Here is a 25,227-nt window from a genome sequence, read left to right as displayed (position 1 = left end):
TAATACACCAGTATTTATTGTTTCGAGTGGTCTTTTTAGTGGTATGGGGATCCAGTATTGCGTCGCTGATTGCATTGATTGACAGATCATCCCTGAAGTTGTTTTATTACGTCAAAGTGCATTCACATTATGACGTTGGCTGAGTTACCGTATATAATGCGATAGTTTCTCTCTTTGGTAATCACTTGGTAAAGTTTTACATGATGGGAACATAGGCTCCAGCCATAGACTTTAACCATGGAGGATAATAAGGTAAGCCTATGAATTGCTAACAGAGAAGCCCCATGCAGTGGTGCAGGAACCGCTGCACCGTCTTTTTTATGCTGCGTCAGGAACCACAGGGTTTACAGGACATGACGGTAGAGTAGTGGCATGCAAGTAGTGGCAGCTGGGTGGCGGTGTGGGCTAACGTTAATGTGGCGCTAATATTATCATTTTTAATATTGTAAAAAAAATGCATGCATTATAATAACCTATACATCAAACCGTGCTTCTACACCTGCATTGCTTGCTGCTTGGGGTTTTAGGCTGGGTTTCTGTACAGCACTCTGAGATATCAGCTGATGTACGAAGGGATATATAAATGGATTTGATTTGAAATATGATCCTTGCAAAGATAACAGCAGTAGGCTATTTATCATAATTCTACCGAAAATATAATAATAATAATAATAATAAGTGACTCCATAACGCATTAATTATGAATCTTGATATCAGGTAGTAGGATCTATGTGTATTTATAGCGAAAACCTGTCCTGTAAATTTTTTTAATATATTGGACATTATAAACTGGTTGTTTTGAGTCCTGAATGCTGATTGGCTGAAAGCTGTGGTATATCGGAGCGTATACCACGGGTATGGATATACCACGGGTATGACGAAACATGTATTTTTACTTTCCTAATTAAGTTGGTAACCATTTTATAATAACTGTGCGTTGTGTCATGTGTAAGAACAGCTCTTAGCTGTGGTATATTGTCCATATCCATGAGCATTTAAAGAATGGTCTTTTTTCTTCCAGAGTTTAAACGAAGAGGATCCACATGATCATCAAAGTTTGGAAGGTCAAGTCCAGAAAATGAAGAATGATATCCTGGGTTTAAACTATCCAGAAGATAGTGAAGTGAAGGATCCCCTGCCTCAGATCGAGCTGAAGGCTGTGACAAGGAGAAAAGTTAAGGTGAGAGAATAGACTGAGGAGAGAAAGGGAAATCTGGGGTCTTACATGTCCACACTTTAAACCTGTCCAATATGCCATATAACATGTTGTTGTGAGGTTGGAGGGTAAATTGTCCTTACAACAGACTTCCATCTTTTAATATTCAATCACCAATGGTTTACTGTAGCTCTTCTCAAAGGCCTGTATAGCAACATACAGTATGTCATTGACTGTATTGTCTTTTTAGACCAAAAGGAGGACCAGTGCCAACAGGTCCACAGTTGAACAGAGCACTGATAGTGATGCGGCTGAGAGAGATTTTGTTGATAATCAGAATGATGAAGATGAGGAAAAGGTGAAGAAGGATCCCCTGCCTCAGATGCAGCAGGATGCCGTGAAAAGAAATAAAGTCAAGGTAAGGGAATAGATTGAGCAGAGATGTGGATATTTGTGATATCTTTCATATCTATAACCTGCCCCTACAGCATGTTGTTCCGAGGAAGGTAAATTGCCCATGCAATACCCTTTTATCTCCTAATAGTAAATCTAGGGCTGACCCCATTTGGTCGACAGTTTGGTCAATAGGCTGTTGGTTGACTGGGATTTCTTAAGTCGAGCAGCCGCAAAAGTTTGTTTTCTTCATGGTGCACATGGACACCTGTCTGATTCGCGCCTATCTCAGTTGACTAATCCATTGCCGAGGCCACAGGGATGGCACAGTCCATCACGCTAAGACGTGATACTGACATTGTATATGGTTATATTATGTAACAATAATGGTGCAACACTAATAAATCAAATATTATTTTATAACAAATGCGCTTTCTCCTGCATTGGATACGGTCGCTGTCCGTGGTTCTGAAACATAATCTTCAGTGCTCCGTAGAATTGCCGCCCTTTCCTATGTTGTATGTGCATAATAGCAAAGTTAACCAGCATATTGGGATTGAGAACAATGTTGCAGAGGCAGCAGCAGCAGCAGAGACGGGGAAACAGCCCTTGCCTTAGCCTAATTGTCTAAGAAAATTGAGGAGAGAGGAAAACCCAACTAAATTAGGTCTATAATCAAAAGCCTAATTGTTAAATGTGCCTGGCTTTGTAAATCATCCATATATTACCAGTTAAAAGGGTTTTTCTTAATTTTTTACTATTGTCTACATTGTAGAATAATAGTGAAGACATCAAAACTATGAAATAACACATATGGAATCATGTACGTATCAAAAAAGTGTTAACCAAATCAAAATCTATTTTATATTTAACACTTTTTGGTACCTACATGATTCCATATGTGTTATTTCATAGTTGTGATGTCTTTACTACTATTCTACAATGTAGAAAATAGTAAAAATAAAGAAAAGCCTTGAATCAGTAGGTGTGTCCAAACTTTTGACTGGTACTGTATACATATATACAGGAGTAAGACAGATATAGCTTCTGTTGCCTGTTTGAGTATTTGTTTAATAGACTACTGATTCTGTGAGCACCAAGCCTCATGCACCGGCAAAATGTTGAATTAAGCCATTTCACAGATTCGGCTGTTTTTAATCTTTGCTATGCTGTAATAATACAGTGTCACCATCGGGCTCTTTCCTGAGTCATTTGTGTGTCAAACAGTGTGCTTAAAGCATCAGCCAAGCTCAGTGCCTATGTAGGTGATTGTACTCAAACACATAGGCTGTGTCTGATATGGAAAAATACATTTTAACATTAGAACAGGATGACTCTCGGTCGACAAATATTTTTTTTTGTCGGGGACAGCCCTGCAATCAGTCTTACCCTTGCTCTACTCAAAGGGCTGTATTGGAATGGCTTCATACAGTATCTACATGTATATCATTGACTGTATTGTCTTTTTAGGCCAAGAGGACCAAGAGAAACAATGTGGAGCAGATCACTGATGCAGGTCATAAATTAAACTCTAATTTCACTGAATGTAATCCTTTTGCATGTAAATGTAATTTAGTATGGACATCTATTGAGCAGAGGACTAATAGCAGAGTGCACATGTTATACTTTCTTGGCTACTTAACTTCACAAAGTACACAAAGTTGGCTAATACATATTTGCCTCAGAAGGTTACATGTTTTCTGACTTCTTTACCTTGGTGAATGCTGCTTTGCACACAGGTCCCTCTACATCTGTGGAATTCTCTGGGATGGCAGTTCAGGGGACATCTCACCAGGGACAATCTAATGAGAAGATCCTAAGTGAGTGTGTCTCCAGGGCCTGTCAGACCAGGGCTCTTGACCTCCCGCCAATCGATCCGGATGCTTTCAACCCGATTATCATCCGGTTTCTGGAAAAACTTACTGAGGAGTATGTCCAAACTTCTATTGTAGTATTTGAATGCAATGTCATCTGGAGGATTTTATAAATTGTATGTGTGTTGGTGTGCTTTTTGGTGCTAAAAACATCTAATTATCTCCTATAGGCAATGGAGGCAGTTAAGCATTGGCAGGATGGACCCTGTAAGTCCCTTAACCCTGAAAATGATTCATAGATATATTAATAGATGTTTCAAGAATATTAGATACAAACCTTTTATCTATCTACAGTATCATCCACATTATCACAAACAGTTTCATTCAAAGAGCTTTTTAGTAGCCTACTGCTTTTCATGCTTTCCAATGTATGCCACTTTCATGATTCTCATGAACATATGTGAGATTGTTAGTATCTCTTCGAGGAGCTTGGTTTCAGAGCCCGGCTATGAGTAATCTACCTACACTGTTTCGGTCCTACAGGTGATGAGGGCATTGCTTGCAGAGATGTGCCTGGAGATTGTGCGGTTTGTATCTGAGGCCATCCTGGAGGTCATCATCCCTGCAATTTTCCGTTTTGTACGGATATACAGCCATGTGTCTCCAGTATCCAGCAAGTCTCTGACAGAATCAGAGAGATCCTCTAGCACAAACCTGAAGGTTCGCAAGAGAGGCAGCAGCAAATCCTCAAGGTCTTGCACGGCCAAATCAAGCTCCTCTCGTAATGGGTATGTTCAGTCATTCCTAAAGAAACCGGTTTCACCTAACTATTCATAACCCATTTTGTGAAAATATGTTTTGTTATCTGTGTAACAGTTTACTCTTAATGACCAGTTTAACTGATTACTGAATGATGTATTAATGTCACTACCGTGTCTACTATTGAATATGGAATGCTGTATTGTTTGCTTTGTATTCTCAAAGGTCTCAGACAGTGTTGCCAAATACTCAGGGAGATGATGAGTCGATATCATCTGAGCCACTCAGTGACTTTTTTGGGATCACTGAGGACAGTCTCCTCACTGGTGTCCAGGATTCCTTCAAAGAGTCGCTGAACAATGTCCTCTGTATCCAAATAGAGGGCCAGGTAGACACTCAAAGTCTATCCCGGGTTATTGTTGGAGAAGTATCAAAGAAGGTCAATTCCATAATCTCTGTGGTCTCTGGGCGAATGTCCCCTGTCATTTTTGCCAGTGGTGGTGTCTCCAGCACCAAGGTGGTTGAGGAGATGGTGTCTGGTGTTTCCAACATACTTCAGATGTACATTAATGGGAAGAGTGTTGAGCAGAGTGTTGTTCTCAGAGAGGATGGTGTTGAGGTGGACATGACACATTTAACAGGACAGGTCATGACAGCCCTCAGTGGCACTGTTTTGAACTTCAGCAATAAGGAGAAAAATGAACCTGACAAGAGGGAACTGCTTTGTGTTGTTGCTGACCATATGAAGATGCTTGAAGCTTGTAAAAGTCCTGAGGAGATGCTAAAACAAGGAGAGAGCAACCTCAACATCAAAGGTGCCAAATCTAGTCTTCGTCTGTCAACACAAAGTATGGATAGACTACTCACTGAGGAGTTTCAGACCAAGGCCACTGAATCGATCCGGGAGATCGTTAAAAGATTCAGGGGTTGTACATCATGTTGTTCTGGCACTACATCATCTTGTCCAACTCCTAGGATAGGTGAGATCAGAGACCTTATGGTTGACCCTGAGGCCTCTGAGTTGGTAAGTACCTTTGTTTCAGACATGGACAATCTTACCCAGTCTATCAGGGCATCCTGCTCCCCTGCACAGGGCGAGGAGATCCTTCTTGAAAACCATCAAAGTAAGATCTGGTCTTACACTGTTGGTTGTTACTACGACATAAAAAATACGCTGAAGAGGCTTCTTACCTGTCCAGGAAAAGGGTATCTCGCAAGTACATTTGTGGGGAGCACAAAATATTATTTCACAATGGTTCCAACTTTGTGCCTGGACGTCGGTCATTCCAGTAATGGTGAGGCTGACACATCGGACTCCATTTCTTGTAAACCACTTTTAATAACCCCCTCATCTATGAATGAACAAAAAGGACAAAGTGAGACCCCAAAACCTCTCTTGGCTCTCAACAAGTATTTGCAAAACCAAGTCCTCCTTGACACCACAAAAGCGATTGCCAGCCAGGTTCTAGTCTTGTATAAGACTGAGGTGATGAAGAAGTTCTCATCTTCTGTTGGAGAGTGTGATTCTGAAGAGTCTCTGGAGGCCATTCTATTTGTGGATGGCATCATGTCTGACTTGAATGATTTCACCAGTTCTTGTTCCCCCTCACCATCTGAGTTGTTAGACAGTGAACAATGTCTCTCCCATCTCACTTTTCCACTTGGTCTGCAGGACAGCACCACCAACAGTGAATCTACCCAGAGTCTTCCAATTATAAATATGAAGAAACTCTCCGGTGTGTCTTTCCAGACAAAGGCTAGAAAGGCAGTGAGTGAAGATCTGAGATATGTCAACCCCTTTACAAACAGCTTACTGGGAGACTCTGAAGCATCTAAATTGCTGGACACTTTTGTAACAGATGTGGAGACTGTTGTTCAGTCCATGCAGGCACATGACTCTGAAAATGTCAGAATTTCAAAAGTGAGCACCCTTTCTGCTGCTCGTATTATATATCATAGATTTAGAGAAATGCTGAGGCGGTTTCTCACTCCCTGCCAAGACTCTGTAAAGGTCATCGATGGTGTTACACCAATACATGATGAGACTCTCAAACAGGCTCCTAGTGAAAGTTTAGATTCTCAGGTGACTTGTAATAGTGATTCTCTTGAAATCCAAGCAGACCTTCAAACCTGTACCAAGGAGGTCATTAGTCAGATCCTCACTGTGTATCAATCTGAGGAATCCATGGAGAAATGCCTCTATAGCCTAAAAGGAGATACAGAAGACCTGTCCAAGCTTTTGGATGCCGTTGTTTCTCAGATTGACGTCCTTGCCGCCTCCAAATCATATTTATCTGTTGATGACTATGCTGTCAATACACAGGACAATTTGCATGGTGAGATCAACAATGATGAGGAGGAGGCATCCTCTAGAAGTCTTAAATCCACAGCCTTTGACAAACTATGTACTGAGGAGTTTCACACTAAAGCCTCACATATGGCTGGTGGGATCCTTCAATCAGGGTTGATTGGCATTGTAAATACCAGCCTTGATGGTAGAAGTGCAGACATTTGTGCAGAGTCCAGTAACGATGGTGATGATAGAGATATCAAAATCCTTCAGAAGAGTGGAACTCCACCTTTGTTCACCTCTTCTCTGCACACCAATTCTGCAGCATCCAACATCGTCATAAGCATCACTAAAGACCTTAATAGCTTCACCCAGATGACTAAAATGTCTGATGCTTCAGTGTCTGGCCAGTTAGAGAGATCCCTGTCAGCTTCAACCCTTCCTGTCAGTGTTCAGAACGGGGCCAATGTGAAAGGAAAGATCATTTGGCCAGGCACTGTAAACCTGTTCAACAATGTGTTCATCAAGGTCAAGGATTTTTTTGCCCAGCAACAACCGGTCCTCCTAGACAATGTGGTTGAGGCCCCCAAACATGCCGAATCCATATGCAGAACAGCTACTTCTACACAAATGACTTACAGTGAACATGAAGGCAGCCAGACCAGCATGGTAAATTATTCCAAAGCCTTAATTAGTCAGACTCTGATGACAATCCAGAGGAGAGTGTCTATGTCAGAGAGGATGAGCACCTCAGAGAAAGGCCTCTTGACTTGTTCCATCGTGGGCTCCATGTTGGAGGATGTTGACATGGTGAGAACTGATAGACACGAGATACACCGTCCATCCTCCTCAAAGTCCTCCCTGTCCATCACCTCTGCCATGACCAGAGGGTCCCAGAGTGATTTTACAAATTATCTTCCAGGCACTCCAGTCCCTGATGAGTGGCCTGTTGAAATCTATTGTCCTATCATTAGGAGTTCGGTCATTGATATGAGTGACTCCTCAACTCATTCACAAGGGTCAACAAATTACACAAGGCAAACCATCTCTGCCATAGTTGACATTGTTATGGAGGTCATTCCAAGAGAAGATATGGAACACATAGCCACTGCAGATGATGTCACTTCTTTTACAAGAAGACTTGCGAGACTCAGCCCCAGGGACGGTCTTCAGAACTTCTCACATGAGCTCACTGACAAAGTTTATGAGCTCATAAAGAGTCACAACACCCCCCAGGCTCTTTTTGTGCCAGCTGGCAAGAGCGTGTCTGACTCTATTCTTTTGAAGCTGAAGACAGGATTGAATGCTTCTGAAGAATCCAGGGAGTTTCCATCTGACCTTGTGTACTCCTTTGCTACGGAGTCAATAAAACGTCTGCTACAGCAGATTGTCTTCTGGCTTCCTCCACCATCACAAGGATCCGATTTCTGCCAAACTATCATCTCTGATGGTTCTCTGCAGGACACAAGTCGGCTTATCCCGAGCTCTTCTGCCATCTCCGTTAGTTCCTCACAGGTTTACTGTGACACAAAGAGCCTTTTCACCAATATAATGGTCAATCAGGTCATGGATACCTGTTCTGTGGCCTCCAATTCATCAGAAGAATTATCAGAGTTGATGAACATAATCAATGGGTTGTCCCCAACTGATGCTGGAACACTTGACTCTGACAGACCGGCTCTCATGACCACTAGCCGTCAGTCTAGTGCCAAATCATTGCCTAGACCCTCTCTGTCTGGCAGCAGCACACACAACGGTGGAACTGTGGATATTCAAATTTTAGGAGAGGTGGAATCCAAGATGGACAACAAAGATCTGGAGATGTCTAGTGCCTCTGTGCATCCATCAACTCCATCAGCCATGGACTCTGATGCACATGCATCATTTGACTCCACTAGCAATGACTACACCTCTTTGGTACTTTTACTGATTGTTAGATTGCTGTCAATGATCACCCCTTTCACATTACTGGAATCCTCTGACATTGGTGAAACATCAAGAGTTCTCACAAAGAGGATTCTGTCTGAGTTCTGTGGCACCTCAGGCCTTGAACCAACTCAAGCCTATCCCCAGAATCTGAAAATCCAAAAGATTTTCAAGGCTGTCTACAAGGGGCTTCTTCAAGAATTTGGGTCAGAGAAGATGCTCCAGGTTGCAATGAAGTCAACGGATTATGCATTTGACGATGCCCTGGTCAAATCATTAACTAGGGAACTACTAACGAAATGCAATGAGGCTAGCTCTTCACCTCCCTCCATGACCCAGTTGTCATCACGCAATGCACTTGGCAGTGACGAGGTAGGTAATTCTGGGCTTCCAACAACTGGTAGAAAGGAAAAGAAGAGAGGAAGATTCAGCGCTCTCTGTGGACTCAACCAAAAGGTACATATGTCATCAAAATACACATTTTTAAGATGATTTTTTATTCATTACGTACAGTATGATGGTAAACACTGATACCCTTTGTGTGCAATTTCTCCTACTGTATAAATGACTGTTTGTTACCCAGTGTACAAAGCAGGTCAACAAGAAGAACCACTGCACTCCAACACCTTCCCAGAACCAGACCCCTGCCGTCAGAGAAACAGGTAAGTCAATACACTCAAATGTGTACTGAACATAAATATAAACGCAACGTGCAACAATTTCAAAGATTTTATTGAGTTACAGTTCATTTATGGAAATCAGTCAATTGAAATATGTTCATTAGGCCCTTATCTATGGATTTCACATGACTGGGAATACAGATATGCATCTGTTCGTCACAGATACCTTAAAAAAAGGTAGGGGCGTGGATCAGAAAACCAGTCTGTATCTGGTGTGATCACCATTTGCCTCATGCAGCGTGACACTTCTCCTTCGCATAGAGTTGATCAGGCTGTTGATTGTGGCCTATGGAATGTTGTCCCACTCCTCTTCAATAGCTGTGTGAAGTTGTTGATTATTGGTGAGAACTGGAACACGCTGTTGTACACGTCAATCCAGAGCATCACAAACATGCTAAATGGATCACATGTCTGGTGAGTATGCAGGCCTTTCGACATGGGGCCATGCATTATCATGCTGAAACATGAGGTGATGGCGGTGGATGAATGGCACGACAATGGGCCTACGGATCTCGTGATGGTATCTCTGTGCATTCAAATTGCCATTGATAAAATCCAATTGTGTTCGTTGTCCGTAGATTATGCCTGCCCACACCATAACCCTACAGCCAACACGACGCCATATATTTGGTCTGTGGTTGTGAGGCCGGTTGGACATACTGCCAAATTCTCTAAAACGACATTGAAGGCGGCTTATGGTAAAGAAATAAACATTCAATTCTCTGGCCACAGCTCTGGTGGACATTCCTGCAGTCAGCATGCCAATTGCACGCTCCCTCAAAACAAGTCAACCAGCGTTTTTCCTTGCTCCTATTCTTCTCAGTCTCTGTCTCTGAGACATCTGTGGCGTTGTGTGGTGTGACAAAACTGCACATTTTAGCGTGGCCTTTTATTGTCCACAGCACTAGTTGCACCTTTGTAATGATCATGCTTTTTAACCCACAAGAGTCTAAGCCCTGTCTAGGCCGAGGGGTTTGTATCGTCCTTACTGCTAATAGCCGATACAAATGCATTGAATAACATATTCACTACATGGAAAGTGTCTGTCCTAAATCTGAGAGATATAACAAAGTTGACGAATATATATATACAGTGCCTTGCGAAAGTATTCGGCCCCCTTGAACTTTGCGACCTTTTGCCACATTTCAGGCTTCAAACATAAAGATATAAAACTTTATTTTTTTGTGAAGAATCAACAACAAGTGGGACACAATCATGAAGTGGAACGGCATTTATTGGATATTTCAAACTTTTTTAACAAATCAAAACTGAAAAATTGGGCGTGCAAAATTATTCAGCCCCCTTAAGTTAATACTTTGTAGCGCCACCTTTTGCTGCGATTACAGCTATAAGTCGCTTGGGTATGTCTCTATCAGTTTTGCACATCGAGAGACTGAAATTGTTTCCCATTCCTCCTTGCAAAACAGCTCGAGCTCAGTGAGGTTGGATGGAGAGCATTTGTGAACAGCAGTTTTCAGTTCTTTCCACAGATTCTCGATTGGATTCAGGTCTGGACTTTGACTTGGCCATTCTAACACCTGGATATGTTTATTTTTGAACCATTCCATTGTAGATTTTGCTTTATGTTTTGGATCATTGTCTTGTTGGAAGACAAATCTCCGTCCCAGTCTCAGGTCTTTTGCAGACTCCATCAGGTTTTCTTCCAGAATGGTCCTGTATTTGGCTCCATCCATCTTCCCATCAATTTTAACCATCTTCCCTGTCCCTGCTGAAGAAAAGCAGGCCCAAACCATGATGCTGCCACCACCATGTTTGACAGTGGGGATGGTGTGTTCAGGGTGATGAGCTGTGTTGCTTTTACGCCAAACATAATGTTTTGCATTGTTGCCAAAAAGTTCAATTTTGGTTTCATCTGACCAGAGCACCTTCTTCCACATGTTTGGTGTGTCTCCCAGGTGGCTTGTGACAAACTTTAAACAACACTTTTTATGGATATCTTTAAGAAATGGCTTTCTTCTTGCCACTCTTCCATAAAGGCCAGATTTGTGCAATATACGACTGATTGTTGTCCTATGGACAGAGTCTCCCACCTCAGCTGTAGATCTCTGCAGTTCATCCAGAGTGATCATGGGCCTCTTGGCTGCATCTCTGATCAGTCTTCTCCTTGTATGAGCTGAAAGTTTAGAGGGAAGGCCAGGTCTTGGTAGATTTGCAGTGGTCTGATACTCCTTCCATTTCAATATTATCGCTTGCACAGTGCTCCTTGGGATGTTTAAAGCTTGGGAAATCTTTTTGTATCCAAATCCGGCTTTAAACTTCTTCACAACAGTATCTCGGACCTGCCTGGTGTGTTCCTTGTTCTTCATGATGCTCTCTGCGCTTTTAACGGACCTCTGAGACTATCACAGTGCAGGTGCATTTATACGGAGACTTGATTACACACAGGTGGATTGTATTTATCATCATTAGTCATTTAGGTCAACATTGGATCATTCAGAGATCCTCACTGAACTTCTGGAGAGAGTTTGCTGCACTGAAAGTAAAGGGGCTGAATAATTTTGCACGCCCAATTTTTCAGTTTTTGATTTGTTTAAAAAGTTTGAAATATCCAATAAATGTCGTTCCACTTCATGATTGTTTCCCACTTGTTGTTGATTCTTCACAAAAAAATACAGTTTTATATCTTTATGTTTGAAGCCTGAAATGTGGCAAAAGGTCACAAAGTTCAAGGGGGCCGAATACTTTCGCAAGGCACTGTATATATATATATATATATGTATATATATTTTAGCATGTTTTTATCCCCTTCTTTTTGGCACTAAACAGACTAAGCCCTGGGGGTAGCCTATGTAACACTTCTGTGTTAAATAGGCGGATTGAGACTGCTAGGCTACCTGCCGCCCTACATTTGGAAATTATGTAGAATATTACACTTTAAATAATAATAATGCAATACTAATTATTCACACTAACTAGGGTCAGTTAAAGAAATGTTATGTTTACATTTTTTCCCCCAGCAATTGTCAATGATCAAGAATCCTGCCGAACAGAGAGTGTATGCTCCACCAAGAAGAAACCAAGGAAGCGTTCACTCATTTCCAGGATGTTTTCAGCTATAGGCAAAGCCTTGTCCAGTCCCTTTACTTCCTGCTATAAAAAGAAGAGCACCTAATCTATATTTCAAAATAAATATTTGAAATTAACATAATTGCATTAATTCTTCATGTTGAGTGTTTTTCATTATATATTATTGGATGATATAAAGTGTAGTAGTAGTGGAAGTTGTATAGTTGACTATATACATACATTAAAAAATAATAAGAATAGTGTGCACTTCTATGTACAGTTGAAGTCTGATGTTTACATACACCTTAACCAAATACATTTAAACTCAGTTTTTCACAATTCCTGACATTTAATCCTCGTAAAAAAATCCCTGTCTTAGGTCAGTTAGAATCATCACTTTATTTTAAGAATGTGAAATGTCACAATAATAGTAGAGAGAATGATTTATTTCAGCTTTTATTTCTTTCATCACATTCCCAGTGGGTCAGAAGTTTACATACACTAAATTAGTATTTGGTAGCATTGCCTTTAAATTCTTTAACTTGGGTCAAATGTTTCGGGTGGACTTCCACAATCTTCCCACAATACGTTGACTGAATTTTGGCCCATTCCTCCTGACAGAGCTGGTGTAACTGAGTCAGGTTTGTAGGCCTCCTTGCTCACACACGCCTTTTCAGTTCTGCCCACAAATGTTCTATAGGATTGAGATCAGGGCTTTGTGATGGCCACTCCAATACCTTGACTTTGTTGTCCTTAAGTCATTTTGCCACAACTTTGGAAGTATACTTGGGGTTATTGTCCATTTGGAATACCCACTTGCGACCAAGCCTTAACTTCCTGACTGATGTCTTGAGATGTTGCTTCAATATATCCACATCATTTTTGTGGATATCACATCAAATAAAACTATAAATAATCTTATCTAAGTCCTTTACAATTTTAGGGGGTAAGTCAAGTGATAACGAGACATAAACCGACCTGGATAACCCTTCAGCTTTGGATAATAATACCCGACCGTATAACGAAATATCTCTCATCAACAAGAGGTTCAATTTGTTCTTTGTTTTCTCAATGGAGTTAAAGTTCAATTCACTCCTTTGTTTTTCATCCTTGCATGTAACAATTTCAAGATAAGTAACCTTGTCTTTAGATGGGATACCATATACAGTGGGGCAAAAAAGTATTTAGTCAGCCACCAATTGTGCAAGTTCTCCTACTTAAAAAGATGAGAGGCCTGTAAATTTCATCTTAGGTACACTTCAACTATGACAGACAAAATGAATTTAATTTAATGAATTTATTTGCAAATTATGGTGGAAAATAAGTATTTGGTTAATAACAAAAGTTTATGAAGCAGGCTCAAAGGCAACCAAATTACTAGCATGGAGACTCAGGAAACAACAAGCACAGAATACCATTTTCAAAATAAAAGACCCCAAAACAAAAAAGATCACATGCAAATTAGATGAAATACAGAATGCATTTGAATCATATTTCAAAAATCTGTCCAGGCAACCAGAGAAGGCAGATGCACAGACAATAGAGCACTTTTTGAACTCACACGATCTCCCCTAAATTGGGACAGAGCAAAATGATAGACTATCTTCAGAAATATCCACCGAAGAAATTAATAAAGCAATATCTCAGCAAAAAGCCAACAAGTCTCCAGGCACTGATGGCTTCCCTTCAGAATGGTTCAAGACCTTCAGAGAACAATTAGCACCTCTACTTAAGGTCTGTTTTAACAGGACTCTGAGGGAGGGAGGTCTCCCACCGTCATGGAGAGAGGCCATCATATCAGTAATCCCAAAAGAGGGTAAAGAAAAGAAAGAATGCAGTTCATATCGACCTATCGCAATTCTTAACACAGATTATAAACTATATGCATCAATAATAGACAAAAGAATGGAGAACATAATCCCAGAATTGATTGACGGAGATCAAACTGGTTTCATACAAAATAGGCAGACACAGGACAATATAAGGAGAACACTACATGTCATGGACCACATTACTCAGAATACGACAAGTGCAATATTAATCAGCCTAGATGCAGAAAAAGCATTTGATTCAGTGGGATGGGATTACCTATTCCAAGTTATGGAAAGATTTGGTTTCAACAAAGAAGTGATACAGTGCATCAAAACACTGTATTCATGTCCGACCGCTAGAATAAAGATAAATGGACATTTGACACGAACGATAAAATTAGAGCGAGGGGCAAGACAAGGCTGTAATCTATCACCCACACTCTTCTCCTTGTACCTAGAACCATTAGCACAGGCAATAAGACAGGACCCAACCTTAGAGGGAATAACAATAAGAGGCAGTGAACATAAGATATGCATGTATGCTGATGACGTTCTGTTATTCCTTAAAGACCCAGGCTCAAGTGTACCTAGATTGATGGATGTTTTACAACATTTGGAACATATTCAGGGTATGTGCTTAACGTACACAAGACCCAAGCCCTAGTATATAATTATACCCCACAGGAAGATCTGAAGAGTAGGTATAACTTCACCTGGACCTCTTCATCCATTATATATCTGGGAGTAAATTTACCAAAAGATATACCCAAACTTTATTGTATGAATTACGATCACATTAACAAGAAAATATATGATGACCTAGACAGGTGGAATTCACTTCCCTTAGATCTTAGTAGTAGAATTGAAACAATCAAAATGAACATCCTGCCGAGGTTACTGTATTTGTTCAATCACTGCCCATAGAAATCCCACCTAAACAGTTTAGGGAATGGGATCAACGGAACAGTAAGAGACCAAGAACTAGATATACAACATTACAGTTACCAAAAAACTGTGGGGGTATGGCCTTACCAAACCTAAAAGATTATTATGTGTCAGCCCATTTGAGACCCCTGGTGTGTTGGTGCAATTCAGAATACGAATCCAAATGGAAAGACATCGAGACTACGCTGACAGAGATACCCATACAGTCAGTACTGGGAAATAAGGACATGGTAAAAGAAATATACAATAGACAAAATCAGTGGATTAATTTCTCTCTGAAGACATGGTTTAGGGTAGTTAAGCAAAATCATTTAGACAGAGAGATCAAACTGCTGAGTTGGCCCGCATACCACCCCAGCTTCATCCCTGCAACTCAGGACAGCAGGTTTAAACAATGGACGCAGAAAGGCATCATGTCATTCAGTACAATTGTAAGGAATGGGAACCTAGATAACTTCCAGGACCTAAGTAAAAAACATGGCTTGGATAAACAAGATTTCTACAGATACCTACAAGTACGACACTATTTCGTAAGGGAGATAAAAGTGACTGACCCTCGAGCACCTCCAAAATTAATCCAAGTATTCACTAACGCATACAACTTGGGGAGTAACGAAAAAACTATTTCAAATCTCTACTTGGGTATTCAATCCTCAAAGAAACATTCTACAAACTATTTTAAAAAGAAATGGGAGGAGGAACTTAACATTGAAATAACTGATGAAACATGGTTGAATATATTAGAGACTCAACAAAGCTCCACCAACTCAAGGTCATGGAGAGAATTCTGTTGGAAGAATGTTATACGTTTCTTCATAACACCTAAACTGAAATTAAAACAGACTGGCTCACAACACCCTTGTTGGAGAGAATGCGGTCTATTGAGGGCGGACCACTCTCATATCTTTTGGACTTGCCCCGCAATCGAAACTTACTGGGGAGAAATAAGATCTAACAAATAAGATCTAACATTGGAAAAATAATGGGATTTGACATAGAACAAACATTCATTTCTTTGTACATGGGTGAAATACCTGATAACTTACACAATAGAGAAAAGTACCTCTTGAAGGTCCAACTGGCAGCCAGTAAAAAGGCTATCACTAGGAAATGGCTACAAAAAGACCCTCCCACAGTGACACAATGGATAGACATTGTAGAAGAAATACACCACACGGAGCGTATGACCTTTGCCTTAAGAACTCAACAGGAGAGAGGTCAAGAATACTGGGAAAAATGGGTTTCGTACTTGGAAAAGGTCTAATTCAAAGATGTCAATGTAACTAATATGATGGTATGATGATGAAGGTATGAAGTGCACTGTAACTGCCAGATCTTTTCTTGTTGTTGTTATTTTATTTGGCTTTGTACTTTGTGTTCCTACAATAAAAACTAAGTAATTTAAAAACTAAGTATAAAATAAAAGAATACAAAAATAAAAGAAATCCAGGTATTTCCAAAGGGTTCACTTACTATTTCTTCCCACTGTATACTGCATCTTACCCCAGCTGTAGGTCCATTGTGTGTGTCATCGTTCTAAGTCTCAACATCAACCAGCTCTGGTGGCATTGGGGACTTTGGATGCTTGCTCTCAAAGTGCTGTTTGAATGTCTTCAGGTCAGGTATCTGCGTCTGTAAGGGTCAGGTAAGGAATTGAGGATATTAACAATCATTGGCTGAGACTGAATTTTCGGGTGACAAACAAACAAAGTAATAAGATGCATCAAACTACTACACATCACACAGGCCAGTACAATGGACTGTACTGAGAGAAACCTAAAGGTAGGCACGTGAAATGTTCAGGTTGCTGCATAGACTATGGAGGCTCTAGTCTAGAGTGCCAGGGATTTGTTCAACTCTCTAAATGGTTAAATGACTCTGACGTTCAGGGGTGGTTGGAGAGACTGCTGGTGCTGGTGAGCTTCTGCCCCTATTTTAGGTCATCACACAAATATTCCCCCACCCATGTCCAGGGGTCTCAGTGTTATGTCCCTTTAAATATATGTACTTTTGGTAATACTTTGAGTAGGCAAAGAATACAATATTCTTAAATTGACATGTTGAATTTCTTTGCCATAGTAAATTGTATATTGCGCAAATTTCCCTAATGCGGACAGTTTGTGTTACTACCTTACACAAGCTTGCATTTTCACCCTATAAAACTTAGTGGAATTACAAAATGTTAACCTCAGATCACGATGACAAGATTGATTGTTTTAAACAGATCTGTCACGACTTCCCCCGAAGTCGGTTCCTCTCCTTGTTCGGGCTGCGTTCGGCGGTCGACGTCACCGGTCTTCTAGCCATTGTCGATCCACCTTTCATTTTCCATGTGTTTTGTCTTGTTTTCCCACACACCTGGTTTACATTCCCTCAATACTTGACGTGTATATAACCCTCTGTTCCCCCCATGTCTGTGTGTGGAATTGTTTGTTGTAAAGTGTATGTGCACTTCAGACTGGTTTGCGACGGGTTATTTCAACCCATATTCTGTTGTTCTGGGTGCCTTTGGTGCCCAGTTCTGCTATCCTGCGCCTGACCTCCCTGCAGCCCGTTACGCAACTCTTTCAAGATCAATATATTGTGTTTTGTACCATTGATTTTTCCAAGCGCTGGGATGCGCAGAACTTAGAACGGAGTTAATGAAATGCCCAGGAAATGGCACAGAAAATTTGGGGCGGTCTCTCCATAAAAGTCAATGGCCACACACCAATACATGGATTTGACAGTCAAATCACTACTTAAATAGCAGTCAACTGTTGTTATTCTGTCGAGGGTGGTGATTCGTTTAGGTTAACTAACAAAAAAAGTGGTCTGGTCCCTTTTCCATGATGGAAGCCTCCCGAAATCAACATCCAACATTCCAAAATATAGATATAAGACTTCAAGAACTCATCTAAACAACTTCTTCAGGGCCAGCCAGGCCCCCTGTCGCCCCCCACGCGCCCTGAAACCCAACCCCCAATAAGAAGAAGCCCAAATACGACCTGCCCTTGCCCAGTATACATACAAGGTCAGGGGACAACACTGGTTTTTCGTCTTGTAGTTAAACTTGTTTTATACAGTTTAAAGGGATAGTTCATCCCAATTACAAAATTGCTTAAGTTGCATTTACATTTAATTTCAAATCCAATGCATCCAAAGTGTACATTAGTCTTTCCTGGTTCATAACATATTTTTTGGTCCCTTTCAGATCACAGCCATGTCAACAGTGGGCGTCAGGCTTGTAAGAGACATGTGAGATATCTGTGAGATTCAGTGAACAAGGCTGGAAGGTGAGATTCTATCTCTCTTAACTACTCATTGTACTGAATAGATAATCATGAGCTAACATTGTACTACGTTATCTGCTGTAACACACAGTATTTTTAGGGAAGCAAGGCATTTGTGTAGGATGTGCATTGTAGAGTATGTTCTTTGCATTCTTTATCATGTATTTCTCATTGAAAGAGTCTATTCTAGTCATTCATCTTGTCTTTTGATTTCTATGGTATTTCTCTCCATTATGACTGGGTATCGGCTCCTACGGGTTACTCTGCCTTCTACTGTGATGGAGAATGCCTCTACCCTCTGTGTTCCTGCATAAACTCCACCACCCACACTATGATCCAACTAATGGTCAGTATGCACTACTACACCCTCTCTCACATGAACACTAACAAATCAAATCAAATGTATTTGTCACATACACATGGTTATTGATGTTAATGCGTGTGTAGCGAAATGCTTGTGCTTCTAGTTCCGACAATGCAGTAATAACCAACGAGTAATCTAACCTAACAATTCCAAAACTACTACCTTATACACACAAGTGTAAAGGGATAAGAATGTGTACATAAAGATATATGAATGAGTGATGTTACAGAACGGCATAGGCAAGATGCAGTAGATGGTATCGAGTACAGTATATATATATATGAGATGAGTAATGTAGGGTATGTAAACAAAGTGGCATAGTTTAAAGTGGCTAGTGATACATGTATTACATAAAGATGCAGTAGATGATATAGAGTACAGTATATACATATACATATGAGATGAATCATGTGGGGTATGTAAACATTATATTAAGTAGCATTGTTTAAAGTGGCTAGTGATATATTTTCCATCAATTCCCATTATTAAAGTGGCTGGAGTTGAGTCAGTGTGTTGGCAGCAGCCAATCAATGTTAGTGGTGGCTGTTTAACAGTCTGATTTACTGGTTTCAGTGGGAAAGATGGTAAATGGTTCAGACATTAATGGAAAATATAAAAAAACTAAGATACTGAAGTTACCGGAGTCTACAATGGCAGACTGTTAATGTAGGGATAGTGAGAAGTAACATTCAAGACTGAAGCAATTATCCCCTCTAGTGGTATACTTTATACTGTACCAGGTTACTACACACACTGATAATACAAAACATTGAGGACACCTGCTCTTTCCATGACATAGACTGACCAAGTGAAAGCTATGACCCCTTATTGATGTCACTTGTTGAATCCACTTCAGTCAGAGTAGATGAAGGGGAGTTAAAGAAAGATTTTAAAACCTTGAGAAAATTGAGACATGGATTGTGTGTGTCATTCAGAGGGTGATTCGGCATGAGAAAATATTTAACTGCCTTTGAACGGGGTATGGTAGTAGGTGCCAGGCGCACCGGGTTAAGTGTGTCAAGCACTGCAACACTGCTGGTTTTTTCATGCTCAACAGTTTCCCATGTGTATCAAGAATGGTCCACCACCCAAAGGACGTCCAGCCAACTTGACACAACATGGGCCAGCATCCTTGTGGAACGCTTAGGGCAGCTTGTCGAGTCCATGCCCAGAGGAAATGAGGCTGTTCTGAGGGGAAAAGAGTGTGCAACTCAATATTAGGAAGATGTTCCTAGTCTATTGTGGACTCAGTGTATGTCATCCTACATGTTTTTAAATAGTACAGTATTTTTTTATTTAACTAGTCAAGTCAGTTAAGAACAAATTCTTATTTTCAATGATGGCCAAGGAACAGTGGGTTAACTGCCTGTTCAGGGGCAGAAGTACAGATGTGTACCTTGTCAGCTCGGGGGTTTGAACATGCAACCTTCCGGTTACTAGTCCAACACTCTAACCACTAGGCTACCCTGCCGCCCCAGTATCACAAACCACAGTACAAAAACATATAAGTGTGGGCCTGTAGTATCTGTAAATCAACTAAACATAGTTTTTTATTTCCATATGCAGATAATAAAGCATCATTGTTCATGTAATAATCTAATATGCATATACCTCTAATATATGCATTATACCTCCAGGAAGAGGAAATGGTCATAAATCAAATAGATGAAAAGACAGAAACAAAAATGTTTTTGAACTACAACTTATTTTATTTTAAAATGTCAAATTCAGTGCAAAGTAATGTAGTGCATTGGTGTCTACAGCCCTGTTGGGAGGCAAAGTGTCACAATAATCCTGTGGGGAGAGAAAACAAGAGAATACATTAAATTAATGCGTGTTAACTAATCAGGGTTAAACAAAGCACTTCAAGTCCTCAATTCCTTCAAAAGAGAGAGAGAAGGAGAAAGGAGTATGGTCCCTGCAGTAGGACTACATGCTGGCCATGAGGTTCTCCAAGTGGTACTCCAGGAGGCTGGAGAGCTCAGTGACCAGAGACTCGGAGTTAAAATACCAGGCCAGCTGCTGGCCAAACATGTCATCTAGCAGAGCCATCAGTCCGCCCTGAAGAGAACACCACACAACACATAGAAAATGGCTCTGAGTTACTAGCTTATCAAGAGGAGAGAGACAATTAGAAATACTCCCCCTAAAATGGCATTGAAACCTGGTTAACCATGAATAAGGAAGTCAAAAGGAAGTACACTAAGAATATGGAAGTAAACAGGAAGTAACCTCTTGACTCTTACATTGAGCAGCAGTAGGATTCTATCAGCCTCTGGCTCCATGTTGGCAGCAGTGGGCAGGAAGGAGTACAGGAGAGCATACAGACGCTCCACGAACCCACCAGGGTGCTAAAGGAAACAAAGGAGGAGAAAAGAGGAGAGAAGAGATGAGGAATTTAAGTGAAACTGCTAATAGAGCGATATCAAAACATGTTCCAGTGAGATGCTACTTACCACCATCAGGGACTTCTGAGCTGTCATCATCCCAAACAGCACCAGCTCAAAGAGGACATCTATCATGTTCACATGATGGATCTAGGACAAGAAAACACGTTTGGAGAAAATAGGAATGATTTCATAAATATCAGCTACTGTGATGTATAAAAGACATGCATGTGGAAGAACTCAGTGAGACTTGAAAGAGTTAATGAACTCACCTTTGCCTCAGCCAGCTCCCTCTCAATGTCATTCCGCTTGGAGGGGTCACTCAGGTAGTCCACAAAGTCATTATAGGTACGGATGAATTTGGCCTCGTCCTATGACAAAGAAAAGAGCATCTTAGTGAACAGAACACATTTCCCCTCAGGGACGCTCTCTTTCCCTTGAAAGAGAATGAGTTAGTGAGTTACCATGTGGTTGGCCTGAACAAGGCCGCCCAGGAGGACCTTTCCCGCCACAAACAGATGGTTCCTGCTCAGGGTGGAACCAAGCAGGGTCTAGGGAAGAGGGAAGAGTTAGGGTGAGACATCTTCCTCTTGGAGACAGAACAAGAAGTCACAGAGACAAAAAGAACAGTGGGTCCACGCACAGTGAAGGCCTGGCGCAAGGAGACGAGCCTCAGGGCGATGTCCTCCACTCTCTTGGTGGTAAGGTAGAGGCTGTGAAAGGGAGGGAATGAAGCATGTCAACCATTAGAGTCAATGGGGGATAACAGCATTATGACCACTATCCTTCAGCATTTGACAAGCTCAGACTACACAGACATTTAGAGGAACTCACTTTAGCAGAGGAACCTCCCTCTCCTCAGGCAGCAGGTCCTCCTCCCAGCCCTACGACAACAAAACAAGCATTCAAAATCAGTGACCAGTGCAATGACATAACAAACAATCGGTCAATGGAAGGATCTTAATGCTCCTAGTCAATAGTATGTGTGTGTAACGTCTGACTTCATAGCAGTTGTGGCCCTCAGGCTCTGGGTCAGTGAACTGCTGAGTGGTGGGAGTAGAGAAGGAGGCAGCCTCCGACCACGCTGAAGAGGATAGAAGCCCGTCCAGCCCCATGTGGAGAGTGGCGTACACCACTGAGACATCAGTCTGCTGCTCAAAACACACACAGCACACCGGTTTACCACACACACACACGTTATTAGAAAACACACCAAATCGAATGCAAAAATGCCCAGTAATGTCTAGTCTATATACATAGGAAATGGTTTATTTACCTGGTAGCAGCCAAGCGTCACGTCCACAGACGTCTCGTGGCGGAGGTGAGACGCATAGTGGGTCACCCTGCCAGCCACACGCTGACAAAGAGAGAATACATATTAAGGCCAAATGGAATAAGTGAAGAAAAGCCTAATCTACTACTGTTTCAGTAGTATTTACGTCTTACCTGGATCCAAGTGATGGACTGCACTTTGGTGGCACAGTAGGGGATGCCCTCTGGACTAAGCCTGGCTGTCTCCTTGGAGATGGCCCACACCAGTTGAGTCTCCAGGCCTCTCACCCTACTCACGTGGTGCATCCTCACCACCACCTGCTGTTGAGATAAACAACAAGACAACATCAACAAAACCACTTCGGCAATTGCTGTGACACATTTCCATCAAGATCAAATGACTGACAATGTAGATTAGGATTAGGTTGTTACAAAGACACATACCTGGGATCCCCCACGCATGTAGGTGATGATGGGGCTGATGAACTGGAAAGTTCTCCAAGCTTTAACCACCGGACCGGCATTGTTCTGCACATTACAATACATTCATGTTGGAAACAGTAAACATTGTAACAGTGATGTGACTGTGTGTGTGTGTGTGTGTGTGTGTGGGGGGTGGGTGGGGGGGGGGGGGGGTCTCTTACCCTGATCACAACAGGCCCACAGTACTGGGGGCTGAACCTAATCAGAATCAACTGCCAAATGCCAGTGGCCTCCTAAAGCAGAAAGCAGACAAGAGATTTGTTTCATGTCAAAGAGACACAACTTGAATATCTGGGATATTTTTCAAACATAAAACCCCAAACTTTCAGAAAATTGTACCTCAAGGATAGTCTGCACATCTGGCACATCCTCAAGGATGATAGCAGCATTCTGGACATCAAGGAGGACTAGCAGCTGTGGAACATCTAGCACATCATCCAATGGCACATCCAACTGGACCTCATCCAGGACAGTTGTTTCTAAAATGAGGAACATTGGAATATAAAATAAACTATTGTTAGGACATTAAAAAAAATTGCAAGATTGCTAATATTAGCTAGCTAGGTAGCAAAAGTTGATTGCTTAGCAACAGTTACTAAAGTTAATGTTAGCTAGCAAGCTACAACATCTCGAGCACTAGCATTTTTGCCAAGTCTGAATGATAGAAATACACAACATTTCGCAAATTATAATGACATTGTTAAATGTAGTAAAATAAGAGTTGTAAACTCCACATACCCTCTTCGAAGTCGATGTCGCTGTCCACCTGTCGCCAATCACGAACCCTGCAAAACAGAAAAAGACAAGAAAAACAAGCCACAAATGAATTTGAACAACCTGTCGACGCAGTAGGCCGCCGACGTCCACGCACTCTCTCCGCCAGTCTTGAAAAGCACCCAGGCATTTTCCAGTCGATTGTTCTCAGGTCTCAAAAATCAAACAAGTTTGTTGTCAGCAGCAAAGTTGTTGTTTTCGCACCGAAAACGTTCCATAGAACGTCGGTTAGATGTCTCTTGGCAACACACGTTCGAAAATGATTGTTTACAAAATTGACAACTGTGTTGCCATAGAAATTAGTTTGGAATTCTGATTCCCTTTAGAATCCCTTAAAATTGCTTGTCATCATTGTAGTGACGTCGACGTGCTCCTTCGTAGCTCAGTTGATAAGAGCATGACGTGTTGCAAACATTGCTAAGAAGATAGATAATGATTTCAGGGATTTTTGTGATGACGAGTTATCTGAAATTGAGATAAAAGACTGTATTAAAAGCCTTAAGGACAATAGGTCCCCTGGAAATGATGGTTTAATAAGCGAGTTTTATAAAGCATTCAATGATAAATTGATTCCCTTCATTCTTGCTATGTTTCAAGAATCAATAGAAAATGGGGAGTTCCTGGCATCCTTAAAACAAGGTGTAATTACTTTGATTCCCAAACTTAATAAGGATACTCTTTATATAGACAACTGGAGACCCACTAGCCTGTTCAATAATGATGGGAAATTATCACGTTAGATATTTTCGCATCAGCTCTTTTTCAGAGCATTTCTGATTGGTCAAAAGAGCAATTACTTTTAGAATAACTGTCTTCAAAGTAATGACTCGGGATGTCGGGGTTGATATGAACGCTTCTTTTAGTAATATTACTTGTTCACGTTACATTTAAGAACTTTAGATTCTACAGAGCAATGCAGGTAAAATGCTAGCGGAAAGGTCAGCTTAATCACTTTGCACCTGCACATAACTGGCGCGTTCTCGCGCTCATTCCTGTCGCAAGGCATTCTGGAACTTGCAGTCAAAAGCGTAATTCAAAACTAACCAATACAATTACATATGTAAATAACTGTAAAGAAATATCTTTAATTACAGCTCAATGAATTAACTTAAACATGAACACATTAAAGTTACAACAATTACTCAAAACAATGACTGAATTGGGCTGCCTGTCTCAACGAAGCCATAGAAACCTGGACATGCTCCAACTGAAATGTTCCCTCCTGTCAGCACTGATGTTGAATGGCATTAAATACACTTTTTTTGTTCTCTCTCATCCCCTGTAGGTTTGTTGAACATGAGTGGAAATGAAACTCCAGCACACTGGTAGCACTAAAGACGTGTGAGTATAACTTTTCCAGGTGAGTTTAACCTGCCTGTGGGTGCAGTGGGGATATTCCTGGGAGGTCTACTGATGAAGAGGTATAAAGCTTGGCGTTGTGTCTGGAGCCTAGCTGTCTTTCGTCACCTCCTTCATGGCCTACCTCCTCCTCCCTCTGCAGTCTGGCACTAAGTGTGACAACGTTCAGGTGGCTGGTCTGACCGTGTCCTACAACGAGTAAATATGACATCTGATTGGGTGGTTGGTGGGTTGATAAAAACAAAACTTTTGATCAGTGGAATATGAGGGAGAGCTAGACCAAAACACACATGGGCTTGTGCCGGGGCTCCCTCTTGTGGGAATATACAGTATGGTTGTTACAGAGCCAGGATTCCTGGCTGTTTTGTCACTGTGCCTGTGTCAATGATAGTTCAGCAACAATTATTTAAACATCATTATTACCAGCCATTTTCTCTGTCCCCCAGGTCCCCTGGTGTACGATGGCAGCCTGTTGTCAGAGTGTAACAGAGACTGCTACTGCTTGGCTGGGGAGT

At 41.3% G+C, this 25,227-nt stretch overlaps 1 protein-coding gene across 3 annotated transcripts; it reads right to left on the bottom strand.

Annotated features, from left to right (window-relative positions):
* Positions 1-20,125: 20,125 nt before the first annotated feature.
* LOC116364169 (uncharacterized) lies at positions 20,126-23,983 on the bottom strand. 3 transcript variants are annotated; one of them, XM_031817407.1, is made up of 14 exons: positions 23,318-23,977; positions 22,919-23,058; positions 22,741-22,812; positions 22,541-22,624; positions 22,271-22,417; positions 22,101-22,181; positions 21,826-21,975; positions 21,659-21,708; positions 21,468-21,537; positions 21,289-21,375; positions 21,097-21,195; positions 20,894-20,974; positions 20,684-20,788; positions 20,126-20,231 (listed from the first exon to the last, which is right to left on the bottom strand). In XM_031817407.1, exons 1-14 carry the CDS (start codon positions 23,481-23,483, stop codon positions 20,151-20,153), a joined length of 1,413 nt encoding a protein of 470 aa, XP_031673267.1. In that variant the 5' UTR covers positions 23,484-23,977; the 3' UTR covers positions 20,126-20,150. The 3 variants fall into 3 exon arrangements, with proteins under 3 accessions (XP_031673267.1, XP_031673266.1, XP_031673268.1); XM_031817406.1 differs by lacking the exon at positions 20,126-20,231 and adding an exon at positions 20,353-20,498 and having other exon boundaries at positions 23,318-23,979; XM_031817408.1 differs by lacking the exons at positions 20,126-20,231; positions 22,741-22,812 and adding an exon at positions 20,353-20,498 and having other exon boundaries at positions 23,318-23,983.
* Between the last annotated feature and the right edge of the window lie 1,244 nt (positions 23,984-25,227).

Source organism: Oncorhynchus kisutch, unplaced genomic scaffold (genome assembly GCF_002021735.2).
Source record: "Oncorhynchus kisutch isolate 150728-3 unplaced genomic scaffold, Okis_V2 scaffold1017, whole genome shotgun sequence".
Lineage (NCBI taxonomy): Eukaryota > Metazoa > Chordata > Actinopteri > Salmoniformes > Salmonidae > Oncorhynchus > Oncorhynchus kisutch.
The sequence above is the reverse complement of the archived record's forward strand: the minus strand, read 5'-3'. Positions and strand labels throughout refer to the sequence as shown.